This window comes from Mobula hypostoma, chromosome 2 (assembly GCF_963921235.1).
Source record: "Mobula hypostoma chromosome 2, sMobHyp1.1, whole genome shotgun sequence".
Taxonomy (NCBI): domain Eukaryota; kingdom Metazoa; phylum Chordata; class Chondrichthyes; order Myliobatiformes; family Myliobatidae; genus Mobula; species Mobula hypostoma.
Window position 1 is genome coordinate 130571384 of NC_086098.1, and position 22233 is coordinate 130593616.

Genomic DNA, 22233 nt, shown 5'->3' on the forward strand with positions numbered 1-22233 from the left:
ATTACAAGATGAATTTACTGATTTAAAAATTCAGATTCCAAGAGGTTTAAATAAGATGCAAAGTTACCCGGAAGTTGTGAAGTAAGTTACCAGGAAAGGACATTGAATTATTGATAAATTAGTTTGTTATTTTCATATATACAGAGGTACAGTGAAAAACTTTGTATGCAACCTGTACAGATCATTTCAGTCTAATAATACACTGAGGTAGTACAGGGGAAAAACATAACAGAATTCAAAATAAAAGGTTACAGATGCGGGCAAATAATAAGGTGCAAGGTCACAACAGTGTTGAAGTGAAGTCAAAAGTCCATCTGTTCAATAGCTTTATAACAGCGGAATCAAAGCTGTTCTTGAGCATGGTGGTATCTTCTCCATGACGGAACAGGGAGAAAGGAAAAGGTCTAACGTTGTGGGGTCTTTTTATTATGTTGTCTGCTTTACCAAGGTAGCGGGAAGTGTAGATACTGTCCATAGAAGAGAGGGTAAGCTGTGTCCACAACAAATCTGCAGCCTCTTACAGAGAGTTGCCATACTAATATTTTTTTTTGTAGTTGGTCCAATAGGGAACATAAGCAATTTTGATCAGGAATTGAGACAATTGGTAGTCATATAGTGATCTAATGGCAAATTCTTTATTTCAAAAGAAAAGTCTTTAAATAAATATATTTTTCTAATTTTCCTTCCCATTCAGAGACTACCACCAAAACGTCCTGAACCACCCAGTAATTTATTTAACATGAAGGATAGTCAAGCTTTTGAGGCTGAGGAGGAGGAGGAGGAAGAACAGGAACAAGAGGAAGTAGCTGAAGAAGAGGACAAGCCAGATAGCAAGACTCAAGATCAAGAGATGGAACAGCAGCCAGAGCCATTTCATTCCAAAGATTCATCAAAAAATCACAGCCAGGATAAAGGTGAGTTTAAAGGAGAAATCTTTCTGATATTAGTGAACATAAATTGGCAAAAGAACAGTATCTTGATATCTGTTGACATTATGAGCCCAGATGTAGTTGTTCGTCCCACTCTACATTATGAGGGCATCATCATCAGTTTTAAACTGCATTCCATTTTGCTTCACATCACTTGTTACACAGTTTAGTACTTGAAGACTGACAAAATTGGAGCTATTGGTGTGAATGGAGTCTTGTCTCTGTAAAAACTGAGACTGACGAGAGAAAATGAGAGCAATTCATCTGCCTCCTTTAATATTTCTGGTTTTTTTTAACTCCCACTGAGCTCTGTTCACTTATTGTCCCTTTGCTCATTGTCCTATAATGGCTTCTGGTCCAGTAGTGCTTTCATTTCAAAATTCTCATCTTTTTTTTCAAATTACCTTTTCTGTCTCACCTGCAGCCCAGCGATATGTTTGCTTCTTCAATTTTGCCCATATCCTCTTGGAACTTAATGGTTCCTTCTGTAATCTTAAGATCTGGACTTCCCTGAAATACCCTTTCTACCTCTCCACCTGTCTCACCTTTGCATCTATAACCAAGTTTCATCATCTACTGTAATACAGCTTTATATGTTTCAGTATAACACATGTTTGGTAATGCTTCCTAAAAAAGCCTTAAAACCATTACCTTAAAGGTGGTATATGCAATAGGCAAAGATTCTGTCCTTGATTTGAGAGTTCTGAAATTTCACTTTTCTAAATGTTTGTATCTTATGCTGTGCTCCAGCTAGTAGTTACTGTTAGCAACTTAACTTCAATTCCTACCTCGATGCCTTTGGAAAAGCACTTCTGTTCCAACAACACACACAAAATGCTGGAGGAACTCAGCAGGCCAGACAGCATCTATAGGAAAATGTACAGTCAACGTTTTGGGCCGAAACCCTTCGGCAGGAATCTCCCCTATGTACTTTTTTTCCATAGATACTGCCTGGCCTGCTGAGTTCCGCCAGAATTTTGTGGGTGTTGCGTGGATTTCCAGTATCTGCAGGTTTTCTCTTGCTTCCGTTCCATCAAGTGTCTTTTTTAATCTTGGTGCCACAGAGTTTTCTAAGCAGGATCTCATTCATGATTTCTCCCTGGCTAGACAAATTCTTTCTCTGCACCCATTGATTAATAGCTGTTCAGGTTTGAAAGAATGTGTTTACATCATGGAGTCAGACCTCAGTTTTGTCAGCAGCTTAAATTGAAATTGGCAGAGATTCTGGAATTTTTATAGTATTTTACAATCATCTTTTCTGCATATTAAGCATCTTAGAATATTAGCAAAATGTGGTACATCATTTGCAGACAGACTAACTGCTTGATAATAAACATTGTGAACCAGTGATATGTAAAGTAGTGACGTGATTGTTGTTAGTCAAGCCATACATAGACACACTGCTGTCGCAGTTTATGTTCCACTGGATGCTAATGCTAAAGTAGCCATGAAAGATCTCAGTGCTGCTATTAGCAAGCTGCAGACATTGCATCCAGACAGAGCCTTTATTGTACGCAAACACGAGGAAATCTGCAGATGCTGGAAATTCAAGCAACACACATCAAAGTTGCTAGTGAACGCAGCAGGCCAGGCAGCATCTCTAGGGAAAGGTACGGTCGACATTTCGGGCCGAGACCCTTCGTCAGGACTAACTGAAAGAAGAGCTAGTAAGAGATTTGAAAGTGGGAGGGGGACGGGGAGATCCAAAATGATAAGAGAAGACAGGAGGGGGAGGGATGGAGCCAAGAGCTGGACAGGTGATTGGCAAAAGGGATATGAGAGGATCATAGGACAGGAGGCCCGGGGAGAAAGAAAAGGGGGAGAGGGGGAAAAAGGCCCAGAGGATGGGCAAGGGATATAGTGAGAGGGACAGAGGGAGAAAAAGGGAAGAGAGAAAAATAAAAAGAATGTATGTATATAAATAAATAGCAGATAGGGTATGAGGGGGAGGTGGGGCATTAGCGGAAGTGTGAGGAGTCAATGTTCATGCCATCAGATTGGAGGCTACCCACACAAAATATAAGGTGTTGTTCCTCCAACCCGAGTGTGGCTTCATCTTTACAGTAGAGGAGGCCGTGGATAGACATATCAGAATGGGAATGGGACGTAGAATTAAAACGTGTGGCCACAGGGAGATCCTGCTTTCTCTGGCGGACAGAGCGTATGTGTTCAGCGAAACATTCTCCCAGTCTGCGTCGGGTTTCACCAATATATAGAAGGCCACATCGGGAGCACCGCACGCAGTATATCACCCCAGCCGACTCACAGGTGAAGTGCCGCCTCACCTGGAAGGACTGTCTGGGGCCCTGAATGGCGGTAAGGGAGGAAGTGTAAGGGCATGTGTAGCACTTGTTCCGCTTACAAGGATAAGTGCCAGGAGGGAGATCAGTGGAGGAGGTGCCCCACCTCCCCCTCATACCCCATCCGTTATTTATTTATATACACACATTCTTTTTCTCTCTCTCCTTTTCCTTCCTCTGTCCCTCTCACTATACCACTTGTCTATCTTCTGGGTTCCCCCCCACCTTTTCTTTCTCCCTGGGCCTCCTGTCCCATGATTCTCTCATATCCCTTTTGCCAATCAACTGTCCAGCTCTTGGCTCCATCCCTTCCCCCTCCTGTCTTCTCCTATCATTTTGGATCTCCCCCTTCCCCTCCCACTTTCAAATCTCTTACGAGCTGTTCTTTCAGTTAGTCCTGACGAAGGGTCTCGGCCCGAAACATCGACTGTACCTCTTCCTAGAGATGCTGCCTGGCCTGCTGCGTTCACCAGCAATTTTTATGTGTGTAGCCTTTATTGTCGCTGGGGACTTTAATCATTGTAACCTACATACCATGCTTCCAAGATTTTACCAAAATGTATTATGCATCACAAGGGGTAATAAAACCTTAGATCATGTCTACACAAATGTGGCTGACGCTTACAAAGCCACTAACCTCCCCCACCTGGGACAGTCCGACTGTCTTTCATTATTTCTGCTTCCCAAGTATAGCCCGGTCATTAAACGTGTGAAACCCACAATGAAGACTTTTAAGATCTGGCTGGAGGGTGCTGACTCTGCTCTTCAGCACCAATTCCAGCACACAGACCGGAGCGCATTTGCTGCCCACGCCAACACAGCCTCTCAGATTAACATTGACTTGTATACCAACTCTGTCCTTGAGCACATCAACAAGTATGTAGATAGAGTGACATCACAAAAGCAAATAAAAGTCTTCCCCAAGCAGAAACCAGGAATGAACAGAGAAGTTCGCCTGCTCAAAGCCAGAGATTCAGCCTTCAGGTCTGAAGACTGGGAGGCTTACAGCTCAGCCAGGGCCAAGCTGAGGAGGGGAATCTCTTAGGCTACAAGCAGAGAATTGAGGAGCATTTCAACTCCTCGGACCCCCGGCGCATGTGGCGTGGCATACAGGTCATTACAGACTTCAAACCACCTTGTACTGTGCCCCCTTCCAGCTCTGCTTCCCTCCCTGATGAGCTCAATTACTTCTACGCTCACTTTGACCAAGAGAACAAGGAGGTCACCCTCAAAGCAGATCTCCCACCTGGTGAACAACCTCTCTCACTTTCCACCTCTGATGTTTGCGCCACCCTGAGCAGGGTGAATGTATGGAAGGCAGCTGGTCCGGATGGAATGCCTGGCCGTGTGCTCAGAGTCTGTGCAGGGCAGTTGGCCGGGGTCTTCACGGACATTTTTAATCTGTCCCTGGCCTAGACAGTTGTCCCCACAAGCTTCAAGATCGCCACCATCGTGCCAGTGCCAAAGCATTCCACTGCCACGGGCCTGAATGACTTCCGCCCAGTGGCACTCACCCCCATCATTGCAAAGTGCTTTGAGACAATGGTTCTATCCTGTCTGCCCACTACTCTGGACTCCCATCAATTCAACTGTCGCACCAACAGATCAACAGAGGACGCCATCTCCACAGCAGTTCACTCTGCCCTGACCCACCTGGACAGCCCCAACTCTTAGCGTCAGAATGCTGTTCATTGACTTTAGTTCAGCATTCAATACTGTGATCCCCTCCAAGCTGATTGCCAAACTTTGTCAGCTTGGTATCAGCTCATCCCTCTGCAATTGGACCTTGGACTTTCTGACTAACAGACCCCAATCAGTTAAGTTAGACAACTTCACCTATGACTGCGTTCCTGTACATGGTTCTATCGCCATAATCAAGTTCACAGACAGCCTACAGGGACGAGGTCCAACACCTGGCCGCGTGGTGTGAAGACAACAACCTGGCCTTTAACACCCAGAAGACCAAGGAGATCATTGTGGACTTCAGGCATGCTAGGAACCACACTTACATCCCCATCTACATCAACGGAGCTGTAGTGGAGCGTGTATCAAGCTTCAAATTCCTTGGTGTCCACATTTCCGAGGATCTCACCTGGCCCCTGAACTCCTCCAACCTGATCAAAAAGGCACAACAGCGCCTTTATTTCCTGCGGAGCATCAAGAAAGCTCACCTGTGTCCCAGGATACTGACGGACTTTTACCGCTGTACCATTGAGAGCATACTCACCAACTGCATCTCAATGTGGTATGGCAATTATCCCATATTGGAACGCAAAGCACTCCAGCGTGTGGTGAAAACTGCCTAGCGGATTATCGGCACCCAATTGCCCACCATTGAGAACATCTACCATAAATGCTGTTTGGTCAGGGCGAAAAGCATTATCAAGGATGCATCTCACCCTAACCATGGACTTTTTACTCTCCTCCCATCCGGTAGGCGCTACAGGAGCCTACGCTGCCGCACTAGCAGGCACAGGAAGAGCTTCTTCCCTGAGGCTGTGACCCTGCTGAACCTCACATCACAGCGTTAATCAGTATTGCGCCCATATTGTTCTGTCTCAGTACTTTTATATTTGTGTGCTGTAGCACTTACTTTTTATTCGCAGTTATTTTGTAAATAACACTATTCTTTGCATTTCCGGTCAGATGCTAACTCCATTTCATTGGCTTTGTATCTGTACTTGGCACAATAACAATAAAGTTGAATCTAATCTAATCTCCTTGTGATGTAGGGAGTGTGGAACTCTTAAAGCAGTTAATCAATTACAAATCAGTATCTTAACTCTGTCCACCTACTTGCCTTGGTTCCATGTCACTAATACCTTTGTTAAAAGAAACAGACACTGGGCAATCCAACAGTTTACAAAACAAAGAAATCAGGAAACGTGAGAAAATCTGTAGATGCTGGAAATCCAAGCAACACACACAAAATACTGGAGGAACTCAGCAGGCCAGGCAGCAGTTATGGAAAACAGCAAACAGTTGACCTTTCAGCCCAAGACTCTTCATAAGGGCACATGGTTTCCAATGAAAAGTTTTACTGCTTCTCTTGCACTGCTACTATCTGACCTGCTGAGCAATTATGTTTCCTATCTTTATTGATGAGACGCTTTGTGTGTGAATTTGTTGTTGAAGGTAGAGAAATTGTATTCCAGTTAATTCTCCTTTTTTTAAATCTATTTTTAAAATTTTCACTGTTTTCGTATTGTAAAATGTCATGGTTTGAACTATCAATATGTGACTACACTATCATTTCTCCAAAAGTTACTTTCAGTATTGAATTTGATCCTATTGCACCTCATAACCTTATCCAAATTTGACTGATTCCTGTCCCCTTGTTCTGCTTGTTGCCCACACCCAACCATATTCACAGTGAGAAATCCTTTATCTTCCCTCTTAATCAAAACTGCAGCTCCTCTTCCTCTCGTTGCTTATTCGACCTGTCATTTCTCTCCTTTTCTCCTTGGTTCAAACTACTGCTTTCTCTCTTTTGAGCTGTCAGCCCCGCATTCCAGCTGGCATAGTTTCTTTAATTTTCCTCCTGAATGGAGCTGCCATGAACAAGTTTAATCAGTCCTGAAGGAAAGCAACCCAATAATACGTTGGCATGATAAGAAGTGTCTCAGCGTGAAACATTGACTGTTTATTCATTTTCGTAGCTGCTGCCTGAGCTGCTGAGTTCCTCCAGCATTTTGTGTGTGTTGCTCTGTGTTTCCAATTTGTTTATTTTCAATATTTCACGGGGGGTGCATTTCTTTTTAATTACAAAGTCGAAGCAAAGGAACTGCCATAGGTAAAAGAAAGAATTAATGAGCAAAAATCAGAGCTAAGAGCATGACCATTTCTTTTAGTGAGGGGAGTGACAAAAATCAGACATGCAATAGCCGGAAATGGAGTATAGATAGCTCAAGGTTGTACTGTACAGAGATAGGGAGATGTGATGAGAGACAAGGAACCGTTAAAAGATGAAAACAAAGACAATCATTTCAACACAGGAGTTACAAGACTGGAAAGCAGCACTAGGATTAGGTTTAGCGGATTCTATAATAACATTGGTCACTTTAAGGATCAGAAAAAGTATGACACAAAGAAGACCCCGGGAAGTCGTGAATAAGTAAAATCCAACCTAATAGATGAATGGTGGGAGAAGTCACATGAAACATAAGCATCAGCAGAGTTTTCTTTGGTTGCCTCTGGGCTTTGATTTGTATGTGAGTGCACAGTGCAGGAGAAATTAATGGAATGATGGGCACCAAAGACTGAGATCCTATAGAAACAATAATTGTGAGGCACTGGGCAAGGGACGACTTGATCAATCAGAAGTCTGCTTATGTTTTTCTTCGCTTTAAAATAATCCATACTGCAAAACACCCAGTGACCCCAGGTTACATCACTGATGATGTATCCCAGCACATCCTAGGATGTATCTCAGCATCATGCTCAAAATATCTGTATGTTAAGTTGTTAAGACCTCACTAGTCGCAATAGATAGTTGCTGTTATCCCACTGCTAGGGCAGTTATAACAGCAAGTCCAGTTTGAAGTTTTTACTGTTCTCATTCTTGTGCCCAACAAATCATCATAAAACCACTGCCTAGAGTACCACCAAAATCTTTTCACCAGCACCACACATTGATGCTTCTCTGATTATCTCAGTGATATGATGTGGCTTCAGCAGCAGTCCAGCAAATCTGTGTGAGGGTCACTGTTAATCCTCAGGAAGCACAATAGTTGACAGCAATTGTGCATTCACTATAAAAGAGAGAGAAAAAATAGTACAAAAACCAAACTTCTGGAGGAACTCAGTGGGTCATGCTGAATTAAGATAGTCAGGAAGGCACTTAAGTAGAGACTTAGGAGAGCTGGGAGGAGACCTGAGAAGCCCAGTATATACTAGAAGAACTCAACAGGCCTGGCAGCATCTATGGAAAAGAATAAACAGTCAATGTTTCGGGCCAAGACCCTTCAGTAGGACTGAGGAAGGGTTTTGGCCCGAAACTTCAACTGTTTACGCTTTTCCATAGATGCTGCCTGGCCTGCTGACTTCCTCCAGCATCTTGTGTGTGTTGCTTTAGATTTCCAGCATCTGCCGATTTTCTCATGTTTGTGGGTATACTGGAAGAACAACTTATCTTGCATCTGGGCACCTTGCAGCTTTCTGGAATAAGCTATGATTTCTCCAGTTTAAGGTAAACTGCAGTCTTATCATTTCTCATTATCATGTTTATGACCCTTTCTCACTCCATTTCTTTAAAATGTTTTGCTACTTATTCCTGCTGCTCCTTATCAGATTGATTTTCACCTGTCTTTTTTATATACAGAATCACGTTTATTATCAGTGATGTATGTCATGTAATTTATTGTTTTGTGGCAGTACAGTGCAAGACATAAAATATTACTAGCGGTAACAAATAATAAAAATAATAAATAGTGCAAAACAGTTCGTGTTCTTGGGTTCATGGAGCTTTCGAAAATCTAATGGCAGAGGATAAGAAGGTGGTCCTGAAACATTGTGTGTATGTCTTCAGGCTCCTGCACCTCCTCCCTGATGGTAGTAATGACAGGAAGTCATGGCCCTGATGTTGAAGGCCTTTAATGAAGGAATGCTGCCTTCTTGAGGCACCGCATTTTGAAGATATCCTCAAAGATGGGGGCGCTTTTATGCCCCTGATGGAACTGGCTGGATTTATAACCCTCTTCAGCCTTTTTTGATCCTGTGGATTGGAGCCCCCATAACCGGGCAGTGATGCAAACAGTCACAATGCTTTCCATGTACATCTGCTGGAGTCTTTGGTGACTACTAAATCTCCTCAAACTCTGAAAGAAGTATAACCACTGGTGTGCCTTCTTTATAATTGTGTCATGATGGTGGGCTCAGTATTGATCTTCTGAGATGTTGACAACTAAAATGCCAAATGTCATTACGTCACCATGTCTGATGTGCACGCCTCACTAATGTAAGAATGAAGTAGACACATTATCCCAGTTCCATGTTTTCCTTTCAATTAGTTTTATGTTTTGGAGTTAGAAAACTTAACAGTGGTGATGAGGTATTTTTAAAACTAGCCTAAGATGACTACTTACCTGTTGAAGCACAGCAGGTGGGGAGAGAGACACTTGAATTTAAAAAAGGCATAGCCTGTTGTTTTTTTGGGAAAAGAAAGATGGTTTAGTTAAAAAAAAAGAGAGATAATGGACAAAATTTATGGGTTCAAAAACAGAGTACCCAGTGATGTCAATAATAAATTTAATAAAAGCAGAAATGGCTGGCTACAGAAGCACCATTCACATCTTAAAGAGCAGTTGAAATCACTGTATCAATGGAAACAGCAACCAAAGATGCAATTGAGTTGCAGTCAGGAATTAAAGTGAGCATGAACAAAATTGCAACAACTGAACGGAAACCCACCTGGGCTAAAAAATTGTACTACCTTTACGGCAAGGGCTCATATTCATCAAATTAATGCAGGTTTAAAGGCAAAACTTCCAGAAAATGCAAAAAAAAAGTACGCAAGAACATATCAGGCAGACAAAAATAAGTGGACTGAACAAGGAAGAAAAAAAGATTAGAAAGTCAAGTTGCAATTTCAAAAAGAGTACTAAACTTGCATGCTGTTGTTGAAAAATCTGATAATGCTGAGAGAGGCACAGGACTGTGTAGCCTTGCAATTTGCCATGTGAAAACTAACAATAGACAATCAATATGTCTTACACCATAAGTGAACGGCAACTCAGTACTAAAAGAAGTTTAATAACTTCCGCCCAGGATAGAGGATATCTTGGCAAACTTTTCTGGAGGAGAACACTTGAAGCAAAGTGGACTTAGCTGAGACCTACGCACAGATGAAGGTAGAAGAAAAGTCTAAAGTGTTTCTCACCATAAACACTCACAATGGGCTTTATTGCTATTATGGGCTTATTTTTAGAGTAGCATCCGCACTCTGGTAGGAAGCTGTGGACCAGATGTTGTAAGGCTCTCCAAGCACTCGATGTAACTTGGTGATATTCTTGTTACCAGTAAGGATGACAAGGAACATCTCCAAAATCTCAAGATAGTGTTAAAAAGGTTAGAAGATTATAGGCTGAGAGCACAATGTGACAAGTGTGAGTTACTTAAACCAAGTATAGCTTCCTATGGTCACACCATTGATGCACAAGGATTACACAGGTTTGCAGAGAAAATTCAAGCACAGTGGTAGATGCCCCAAGGCCAAGGACATGTCAGAGTTGCAGTCCTTTTTAGGATTTGTCAGTTACTATAACAGGTTCCTGCCAAACCTGGCTACTGTGCTTCACCCCTTCAAATAATTTCTACAGACTGGGAAGAAATGGCGATGGACAAAGCAGTGTAAGGTGGCTTTTCAAAAGGTAAAGGAAATAATGACATCAGACACAGTATTCACACATTGTGATCCACATCGTACAGTGAAGCTTGAGTGTGACACCTCGCCTTGTGGTATAGGTGCAGTCATGTCACACATTATGAGTGATGAAAATGAATGCCCCATTGCCTTTGCATCACATTCCCTTACTGCTGCAGAGAAAAATTAGATTGACTAAGAGGTCCTGAGTCTGGTTTGAGGTGTAAAATATTTCAACCAATACTTTTGTATGGGATTGAGTTTATCTTCAGTACTAACTCCGAACAAAAGTTGGCTCTCACAATTCTCTCTTGAAAAAATTAGCAGGCGTGAAATGGGGAGCTAACGCTCACATACTTAGATCTACTGCCCTAGTGCTCTGCTATTCACCTGCAGAAAACTGTGCACCTGTGTGGGGCAGATCAGCCCATGCGAAGAAAATAGACCCGTTGCTTAACGAAGCCTGCCGAATAATCACGGGCACACTGCGCCCCACACCCACTAACATCATTTACAGACTTGCAGGCATTGCTCCCCCAGAGATCCGAAGACACACTACAACAAAAATTTTAAAAGGTAAACAGAAATCGGATCCACGGCACCCACTACATCATCATGTGCCAGTTTCCAACCGCTTAAAATCGAGGAAAAGCTTTACTACAGTGGAGGAACTACCACAGGGAACATCCCCTGAATATACAGGATTGATCTTTGCCAACAAACAGAAGCCAGAACCCCACCAAACAATACAGTGCAAGACCCCACAGAAATGTTACCAGGCGGGGCACTGCTTGACAGGCAGAAGTGTACACTCTCAACAGAGTGAAAGCGGGAGCTTGTAGGACGGGAGACAATATGGTGAAGTGGGGTTTAAAGACCAGCAAATCCTGTGAGTGTGGTGAAAGGGTGCAGAGTGCCCACTCTCACCTGATTTAGCTGACACTGACCTGCTCAACATCAACCAAACAACACTAGAGTGGCTGGCTGGCTGGTGTGACAAGCTATGATGATGATCTTCAATAATGATCATCAACCACTAGTGTCCATTTTCAGTCCACAGAAGGGTGTTCCACCAACAGCAGCAGTATGAATACAGATCTATGCTCTATTTTTGAAAGTAAACAATTACAAGGTTGAATTCAAGAAGACAAGTGGTCATGGAAATACTGATGGATTGTCTTGTTTGCCCTTGGAAAAGGAAATACTGAAAAATTTACAAAAGAGTACACTCCTCTTGATGTATTCTCCCTAATGCGAATCAAAAGTCTCCATATTAGAAAGAGGTGATATAGGATCGGAAGGTGCAGAATCTTTATGAGTTCAGCTAAGAAATTGCAGGGGTAAAAGGACCCTGGTGGCAGATATTTATAGGCCTCCAAACAGCCGCAGGGATGTGGACTACAAAGTACAACAGGAAATAGAAAAGGCTTGTCAGAAGGGCAGTGTTATGATAATTGTGGGGGATTTTAACATGTGAGTGGATTGGGAAAATCAGGTCAGCACTGGATCTCAAGAGAGAGAATTTGTAGAATGTCTCTGAGATGGCTTTTTAGAACAGCTTGTTGTTGAGCCCACTAGGGGATCGGCTGTACTGAATTGGGTATTGTGTAATGAACTGGAGGTGATTAGAGAGATTGAGGTGAAGGAACCCTTAGGAGGCAGTGATCATAACATGATTGAGTTCACTGTGAAATTTGAAAAAAGAAGCTGAAATCTGATGTGTCAGTATTTCAGGAAACTACAGTGGCATGAGAAGAGAATTGGCCAAAGTTGACTGGAAAAGGACACTGGTGGGAAAGACGGCAGAGCAGCAGTGGCTGGAGTTTATGCGAGAAGTGAGGAAGGTATATTCCAAAAAAGAAGAAATTTTCGAATGTAAAAAGGATGCAACTGTGGTTGACAAGAGAAGTCAAAGCCAAAGTTAAAGCAAAGGAGAGGGCATACAAGGAAGCAAAAATTAGTGGGAAGACAGAGGATTGGGAAGTTTTTAAAAGCTTACAAAAGGAAACTAAGAAGGTCATTAAGAGGGAAAGGATTAACTATGAAAGGAAGCTAGCAAATAATATCAAAGAGGACACTAAAAGCTTTTTCAAGAATATAAAGAGTAAAAGACAGGTGAGAGTAGATATAGGACCGATAGAAAATGATGCTGGAGAAATTGTAATGGGAGATGAGGAGATGGCAGAGGAACTGAACGAGTATCTTGCATCAGTCTTCACTGAGGAAGACATCAGCAGTATACCGGACACTCAAGGGTGGCAGGGAAGAGAAGTGTGCGCAGTCACAATTACGACAGAGAAAGTACTCAGGAAGCTGAATAGTCTAAAGGTAGATAAATCTCCCGGACCAGATGAAATGCACCCTCGTGTTCTGAAGGAAGTAGCTTTGGAGATTGCAGAGGCATTAGCGATGATCTTTCAAAAGTCGATAGATTCTGGCATGGTTCCGGAGGACTGGAAGATTGCAAATGTCACCCCGTTATTTAAGAAGGGGGCAAGGAAGCAAAAAGGAAATTATAGACCTGTTAGCTTGACATCGGTGGTTGGGAAGTTGTTGGAGTCGATTGTCAAGGATGAGGTTATAGAGTACCTGGAGGCATATGACAAGATAGGCAGAACTCAGCATGGATTCCTTAAAGGAAAATCCTGCCTGACAAACCTATTACAATTTTTTGAGGAAATTACCAGGAGGCTAGACAAGGGAGATGCAGTGGATGTTGTATATTTGGATTTTCAGAAGGCCTTTGACAAGGTGCCACACATGAGGCTACTTAACAAGATAAGAGCCCATGGAATTACGGGAAAGTTACATACGTGGATAGAGCGTTGGCTGATTGGCAGGAAACAGAGAGTGGGAATAAAGGGATCCTATTCTGGTTGGCTGCCAGTTACCAGTGGTGTTCCAAAGGGGTCTGTGTTGGGGCCGCTTCTTTTTACATGGTACATCAACGATTTGGATTATGGAATAGATGGCTTTGTGGCTAAGTTTGCTGATGATACGAAGATAGGTGGAGGGGCCAGTAGTTCTGAGGAACTGGAGAGTCTGTAGAGAGACTTGGAAAGATTGGAAGAATGGGCAGAGAAGTGGCAAATGAAGTACAATGTTGGAAAGTGTATGGTTATGCACTTTGGCAGAAGTAATAAACGGGCAGACTATTATTTAAATGGGGAAAGAATTCAAAGTTCTGAGATGCAACGGGACTTGGGAATCCTCGTACAGGATACCCTTAAGGTTAACCTCCAGGTTGAGTCGGTAGTGAAGAAGGTGAATGCAATGTTGGTATTCATTTCTAGAGGAATAGAGTATAGGAGCAGGGATGTGATGTTGAGGCTCTATAAGGCGCTGGTGAGACCTCACTTGGAGTACTGTGGGTAGTTTTGGTCTCCTTATTTAAGAAAGGATGTGCTGATTTTGGAGAGGGTACAGAGAAGATTCGCTAGAATGATTCTGGGAATGAGAAGGTTAACATATGAGGAACATTTGTCTGCTCTTGGACTGTATTCCTTGGAGTTTAGAAGAATGAGGGGAGACCTCATAGAAGCATTTCGAATGTTAAAAGGCATGGACAGAGTGGATGTGGCAAAGTTGTTTCCCATGATGGGGGAGTCTAGTACGAGAGGGCATGACTTAAGGATTGAAGGGTGCCCATTCAGAACAGGAATGCGAAGAAATTTTTTTAGTCAGAGGGTAGTGAACCTATGGAATTTGTTGCCACGGGCGGCAGTGGAGGCCAAGTCATTGGGTGTATTTAAGGCAGAGATTGATAGGTATCTGAGTAGCCAGAGCATCAAAGGTTATGGTGAGAAGGCGGGGGAGTAGGACTAAATGGGAGAATGGATCAGCTCATGAGAAAATGGCAGAGCAGACTCGATGGGCCGAATGGCCGACTTCTGCTCCTTTGTCTTATGGCCTTATGGTCTTATTACGGCAAAGATTATCTAAACAGAAACCAGAAAAGACCCAACACTGTCTCTGGCCATGGCCACCCAAAATGGCTGGAATGTACAGTATAAATTCTAGATCATCCATTTCTACTAACTGGGATGAAGTTGCTCTTCACTGAAGTTGCCTTATTTCGAGATCAAGAGTTTTTGTACAATCCAAGCTGAGAGCTAAAATGTTGGAGGAGCTACATGCCAAACATCTAGGCATGGTCCAACTGAAAGTGTTGACTCGAAGCTTTGTCTGGTGGCCTGGAATAGATCAGCAGATCAAGCAGCTTACCATGCAGTGTTCGGGATGTCAACACATCCAGAAGATGCCAAGAGCAGTGCCTCTCCATCCCTGGGAATGGCCTGCACTGCCCTGGCAGAGGATTCATGTGGATTTTGCTGGATCATTCAGGGGAACAAATTTCTTGGTGGTAGTGGATGTACCTACAAAGTGGCTGGAAGTGTTCCCAATACCCTGCAGTACAGCTCCACACACTATTGATGTATTGAGAAGCCTCTTCTCAAGGACTAGTGCAACAGAACATTTAGTGATAATGCAAACACGAGGAATTCTGCAGATGTTGGAATTTCAAGCAACACACACAGAAGTTGCTGGTGAACACAGCAGGCCAGGCAGCGTCTCCAGGAAGAGGTACAGTCGACATTTCGGGCCGAGAACCTTCGTCAGGACTAACTGAAAGAAGAGCTAGTAAGAGATTTGAAAGTGGAAGGGGGAGAGGGAGATCTAAAATGATAGGAGAAGACAGGAGGGGGAGGGATGGAGCCAAGAGCTGGACAGTTGATTGGCAAAAAGGATATTAGAGGATCATAGGACAGGAGGCCTAGGGAGAAAGAAAGGGGGAGGGGGACAGTCATGTCATTGGGAAATTTATGGATGATGTTTCAGCTGTACCTAGCCATGCAGTTCTGAGTGTAGAGAGGGTAGGGAAGTGGGCTAAGCACATGTGCCTGAGGTATGCATGTGTTGATTATTAGTAAGGTGGAGATTTTATTACCAATTCACACTGAATGGGGTCTCCTGCAGAGGAAATCAAAGGATCCAGTTGCAGAGAGATGTACAGCTTGAAGATTAGCATTGAGATACGTTGGTATTGAACACTGAGCTTTCATTAATAAAGAGTAGGTAGAATGGGTATTGCTATTGTCCAGGTGATCCAAGGCTGAGAGGAGAGCCAGGAAGATCTTGTCTACTGTAAACCCAATGTGGCAGCAGGCAAATCGCAGCTGGTTCAGGTCCTTGCCATGACCAACCTCTCAAAGCACTTAATTCCAGTAGATGTGAGTGCTACCAAGTGAAAGTAGTTGAGGCATCTCATCTTGCTGTTCTCGGGCAACAGTATGATTGATATTCTTTTGAAGCAGGTGAGATCCTTCGACTGCCGCGGTTAGAGGTTGCAGATGTCCTTGAACACTACAGTTATTTGGTCAGCACAGGTTTTGAAGCGTGTACTGATGACAGCCTCCAAGAAGAGGTTACAGCATCACCGGATATTGTGGGGATTTGCACTGGTGTAGATTTATTCTCCCTTTCAGAGCATGCATAAAAAGTATTGAGCTCATCTGGGAGACAAGCATCAAAGCTCTTAGGTTTTGCCTTGTAGGAAGTAATACCATACAAACCCTGCCATAGCAGCTGTGTATCCAATTACCTTTTCACTCTTACAATGGTCTTCCATTGGTTGTACCTGGATTTCTTGTATAGTTCTCGATCACGACTCTTGAACATCACAGATCTAGCCCTCAGCAGACTGCGAATCTCTTGGTACATCTACGGTTTCTGATTTGGGTATGGTGCTATATTCTCGAAGGCACACACTCATTCACACAGGTCTTGATGATGTCAGTGACGACTGTGGCATATTCATTCAGTTCAAAAAAATGAATTCCTGGACATGGTCCAGTACACTGGTTCCTGTAAATGCTCCTCCCTTTCCCTTGATACCTTTTTGGTTCTCACGACTGGTGCTGCAGTCTTCAGTCTCTGCCAGGAGTAGTACAGCTAGCATATGGATAGAAATCGGATTTGCCGAAGTATGGGCATGGGATAACACAGGAAACATTTTTGATTCTGGTGTAACAATGATGAGTGTGTTGGCTCCTCTGGTGCCACAGCTGCATGTTGGTCACTCTGGCACTAGCTAACTCCACCTCCTAGCTCTGGTTTGAAAACTGTAAGCCCTCCACTCTTCTGACCACTCTGAAACATTAACTAGATAGACACTTTATTGATCCCAAAGGAAATTACAGTGTCACAGTAGCATTACATGTGCACAGATATACAAATATTAGAAGAGAAGTAAGAAAGAATAAAAAATAAGTTACAACAAACAGTGTAAAAGGAGGGGGTCATCACTTCCCCGCCTATAGATTGGTTCATTATAGAGCCTAATGGCCAAATCTAAGAATGACCTCATGTGACGCTCTTTGGAGCAGCGCAGTTGTCTTAGTCTATTACAAAAAGTATTCCTGTTCCGCCAACCTTTCTATTCAGTTTATTGAGCCTGTTGGCATCACCTGTGCTGATGCCATTGCCGCAGCACACCATCACATAGAAGATTTTACTGGCGACAACAGACTGGTAGAACATATGAAGGAGAAGGCTGCATAATCCAAAGGATCTCAGTCTCCTCAGGAAGCAGAAGAGACTCTGGCCCCTCTTGGGCACAGTCTCTGTGTTGGTGTTTCACTCAAGTCTGTCATCCAGGTGCACCCCCAGGCACTTGTAGGTCCTCACCACAACTACTTTCTCATTCCACCAAACTTCACATAGAGCATTTATCAGTACAACACAGAAACAGACCCTTTGGCCTATAATATTGTGCTGAACTAATTAAACTAGTAATTAAATGCTGAGTTAATCAAGTATCTTCCACCTATGCAATGTCTATTGAATGGCTGAGTCCTTCCAGTGTTTTTGCTTTTGTTTGAGAAACTGATTTAATATTTAAAATCAAAGTCCTTTCTTTTGAATTGATAAAAGTCATTGATCTGAAGAGTAAATTCTCTTTCTTAACACACAAGATGCTGCCTGACCTGCTGAGAATTTCCACTATTCTCTCCTTTTACTTCAGGGGGGTTACATTGGCTGACATTTACTTTGGGATGTCCAGAGGCTGGGATGTGGCAGTTTATATAAATGTTAATTTTTGCTGCCTTTTCCAAATTTGTGTTGTGTCTAGAGAGATCAGTTTGAGTTATATGAAAATAGCTGAGATACTTACAGATCTGTCACTAAGGGCGAGAGCAATTTGCCAGTGATAAATATACCTACTGACAGCTTTTATTAAACAATGGAAGATGCACCAGACTTCAAACTAGGAGGGACATTTCACACCAACATTTCCAAACAAATAACGTACAGTGAGAACAATTACATCTTGAACTTCATGTCTGGATGAGTTTTGTGTTGTTGTGATTGCTGATTCCATTGATTAGATTTTCACTTCTAGGTCATTGCAAGATGATTTACATATTTTTTTACTTTGAGCATAAAATCATTGAAAGAAGCAGAATCTAGATGCAGAAATAATAATTTAGCACCTCCATTCATTGAAATTATTGCTGATCTCTGACAATAGTTGAAAGTTCCTGGCTTTTCCTATATTTCTGTGTGGGCCACAATTGTTAACAGCAACAAGCCACCCAACCTTATTGTTGATAAGCTGGAAGGAGCACGGATTTTCATTTTGTAGGCAACCTGTGTCCGCTTCTTGGCTACAGTCTTACCAGATGTAAAAGACAATGTTCTGTATGGCAGCAGGGTCTGGTCTTGGTTTCTCTCTGTACTTCTTGACACTGGATAAATGACTTAGTCCATTTAGTCCATATACATAATGACACTATGTTAAAAGAAATAAAATTCCCTTAACTTGCAGACCCTATTATAAAGTTTGGCACCTGAAACAGGAGGACCTTCATGGGCTGCCAAAAGTGACAGACCTAAGCGTCGCATTTCTTCATAGCACAAGAATTCATGCTTTGACATTGACACTACCACACCAAGTAAGACACAACGGGAAGGAGATGACCCAATCAAAGAACAATTCTTCTACAGCGGTAAACTGGTAGAATTCCATCTCCATAAGGGTTGTAGAAAATTGACCGAAAAGTCTTGACAATTCCGTTAGTACTGCAGATGCTGCTCGACCCACTGAGTTCCTCCAGCAGTTTGCTTTTTGTGCCGTCTCCATAAAGTTGACATAGAACAGTGCAAAATAAGAACAGGCCCTTCAGCCCAAGACAGTGTGCCAAACTAATAATTAAACACCTAAGTTAAGACCTTCTACCTACACAATATGTACTGTTCATCCTTCCATTCTCTGCACTTTCATGTGCTGATCTAAGAGTTTCTCAAAAGCCTCTACCACATCTCTGCCACTCAGAAAGCAACCCAAGTCTGTCAATCTCTCCTTATAGCATATATCCTCTAATCCAGTCAGCATCCTGGTGAACCTTCTCTTGGTTAGAAAAGTTAGTTTTGATCTTTTAGCCATTCCTCCCCCCTCCCCCAACCCTTCAAGCATGGAGAATTTGTGAATGGATCATGACCCTTTGCACACTCTAATGTGAAGTCAGCGCACTATAGTTCCCCACCACACCAGCTCCCAACACTAGAAGGACCATTTCTACTCTGACAAAAATACAGGTAAACATCCTAAGGGAACAAGAGCTGATTCTACTGGACTATTTCAGTACCACTATAGGAATTGAAGGAACTTGCTTATTAAGCCATTGAAGGCTGAGAAGTTTCTTCTCACCCTAGTGTGCTTTTGACACCATTCATTAAAGAAGAGGTCAAAGTAGTTGAAGTTCAGATCAGCCATGATCTGATGGAATAGGAAGCCATCCTGAGCAGATTAACATTTACTGTTTCTTTTCCTGCACTGGAGTTCTCAGTAAGCTGGATAAGTGATCAGCATTCAGCTGTGTAACATCTTCGATGAAATACAACAATACAGCAGAGTATGATGTGCCAACCAATGTAAACTTACTCCATAATCAATCTAACCTTCCCTTTTTCTTACATCCATGTTGCCTGTCTATTTAAGAGTCTCCTAAATATACCTATTGTATCAGCCTCTACTACTACCCCCGGATGTGTGTTTCAGTCACCTACCACCTTCTGTGTATATAAAAAAAAACTATCTCTGACATCTCCCCTAAATTTTCTTCCACTCACCTTAAACAGATGTCCTCTGATATTGGCCAGTGCCACCCTGGGAAAGGGGCCACTCTATTCTATGCTTGTCGTAATCTTAAACGCTTCTGTCAAGTGGCCTCCCATCCCACTCTAAAGAAAAAAAATCTTAGCTTGCTCTTACTCGGTCTTTTTTCATAACATGTTGATAAGACAGTCTTCACAACAGACAATGAACCTGCTGCGTACTGCCAATTTAATACAGTACTGAAGGAATGCTGCATCACCACAGATACAAATTTCCAGGTTATGTGTCAAGAGCATGCCTGGATAAATATTAATGATGCCACTGCATAATTTTGAAAAGAGAAAGTAATGCAATAAAAAGCAAAAATCCTGCAGATTCTGAAATCTGAAATGAAAACAGGAAAGGTTGGAAGTACTCAGCAGGGTAGGCAGCAGACAGCCTTTTTTGTGAAAGAAACAGATTCAATGTCTTGGGTCATCAGAACAGAATCTTTAGTTCTCGTGGTCTGCTGGGCAAGAATTTCCTCCATCGAACAACAACTGTTTAAAACATCGATTCATTCATTTATCATTTATGAGATGTTGTTTGTGTAAATTAGTTTCTGCATTACAGTGACAGCTCTTCAGAAATAATACCTAAATGAGATGTAATACCTAAACAACAAGTAAATTGTCTTTGGTTGCTTGTACAAAATGTGTGGGATCATCAGATGCTAGATAAACACTGCACATTTAGTTCCATTAGTAGATATAAGTGCACAAGGGAAGTACAACTGGTACTGAAACTCTCACATGCATTTAGCCTGAGCAGCAAAAAAGTTTATGGAAGATCCAAAATGGGTGATAAATGCAACTTTCTTTTATCATTTAGAGAAAAAGCTAATTAGAGCTATTGCAATGACCATAACTTTTAAAGTATGCATTTATAAATCCCTTAATGGATGAAACTAATCTCTGATGCATTGGTTCTAGCTTAGGGAGTAGATAGGAAAGGGACGCGGATCCCTTTTCCCATTAGTTTTTATTGAGCCGGTGCAAGTGGACTTCATCTGTCGTTTCTAGCAAAGGGTTGACTGCAGTAGATGCCTTACACCACCTAGTGGCTGATTACAAAAATATGTTTTTAAGCTTTGAGTTTGAGTCGACAGTGGGACTGCTAAACTCTGTTCCCTCTAAGCTGCGTGCAGTTACTGAAATACTCTTGTGCACATAGTCTTTGTTGCTGCGCAGCTATTCATAGAATGCATATTTCAAAAAAAAACACATTTAAAGTGTCGCACAGTGTTCAAGCCATGGAAAAATTTCCTGCTCAGATCGATGGTTTGTCCAAGCAGCTGTTTTAAAAAAAGGTTGGAGAAAACGTTGCTGCTAAAGTACCCCTGAAGGAATAATGCAGAGTTTATAATTCCTGCATAACTGTATGTCGTTTTTTTCTTTGGAAGAACTTTTTTTTTGGCGTGTACCTGCGAGTCTGTGAGTTTGCATCTGCGTGTGCGCGTCCGTGATGTCTTTTTCATGGCCTTTTACAAGGCGCGGAGCAAGAGAGAGACTGTGTGACACGCCACTGCTCACACTGACATTTTCACAGTATTTTTCCCTTTATTTTACGAGGTCGAGTTGCGATCTCGACACTCAACCCGGCACAGATGGAAAGCGTACTCGGGAGTGGACCCGACTGGTTTCGAACCCGGGAACCTCCGCTCCCGGGTCCGGCGCCAATGTCATTGCACCACCAGCCGGCCATTGGAAGAACTTTTAAGACTGAAACAAAATTCATCTGAAAATTAATTAATGGAACTTAAAAAAACTGCAAGTGCTGGGAAATCTAAAGTGAAGTTGGAAAATGCTGCTGATGTTCAGCAGATCAAGCAGCAATTTTTTCTTTAATGTCTGTATTTGTCAGGATCAGAATGATTTCAGCAAGGCCAGCTTTGATTGCCCAAACCGGACAACAAGACCATTGGTAAAACTGCTATAGCCATTTTGATGAAGGTACTCCCTTGGTGCAACTGGGTAGACTGTTCCAGGATCTGGTAACAATGAAGAACCAGTGATGCACTGTATTTCCAAGCCAGGAGAGTGTGCGTGTAGATAAGGATGTTTCCATTTGTCTGCCTTGTCCTTTATCATGATGTAACATGCTATTAGAATTTCCTCAGCATATAACTCAGTGATGGCATGTCAATTCCGAGGCACATTAACCGCCATCATTACATATACGTCGGTCACTCCTCGCCACAGCTTCTCAGCACCCTTAAACTACCTCCCCCCATGCACTGCCACTTCATACATACACTTCACACCTCATACCTACACTGACACACTGTCCTACTGTGTTTTCATATGCTCTGCTGCCACCTCTTGCCAAGAGTCGCTTTGACACTTATCATTTCCTGTCAGAGCCACCTTAACTACAGATACTCCTGCATCTAGTATCACTATGTACATGCAATCAGTCAATGTATATAAGCTAATCTTATGTATATAAGGCCACACTTCTTGTATACTGTGTTTTATAGGGTTTATT

General features: G+C 42.5%; 1 protein-coding gene across 1 annotated transcript in view; it reads left to right on the forward strand.

Annotated features, from left to right (window-relative positions):
* slc4a1ap (solute carrier family 4 member 1 adaptor protein) overlaps positions 1-22233 on the forward strand; it is a 187590-nt gene that overhangs the window by 133327 nt on the left and 32030 nt on the right. Inside the window, exon 12 of the mRNA XM_063040658.1 lies at positions 695-914. Within this exon, the coding sequence (XP_062896728.1) occupies positions 695-914 (220 nt within the window). The remainder of the gene's footprint in view (positions 1-694; positions 915-22233) is intronic.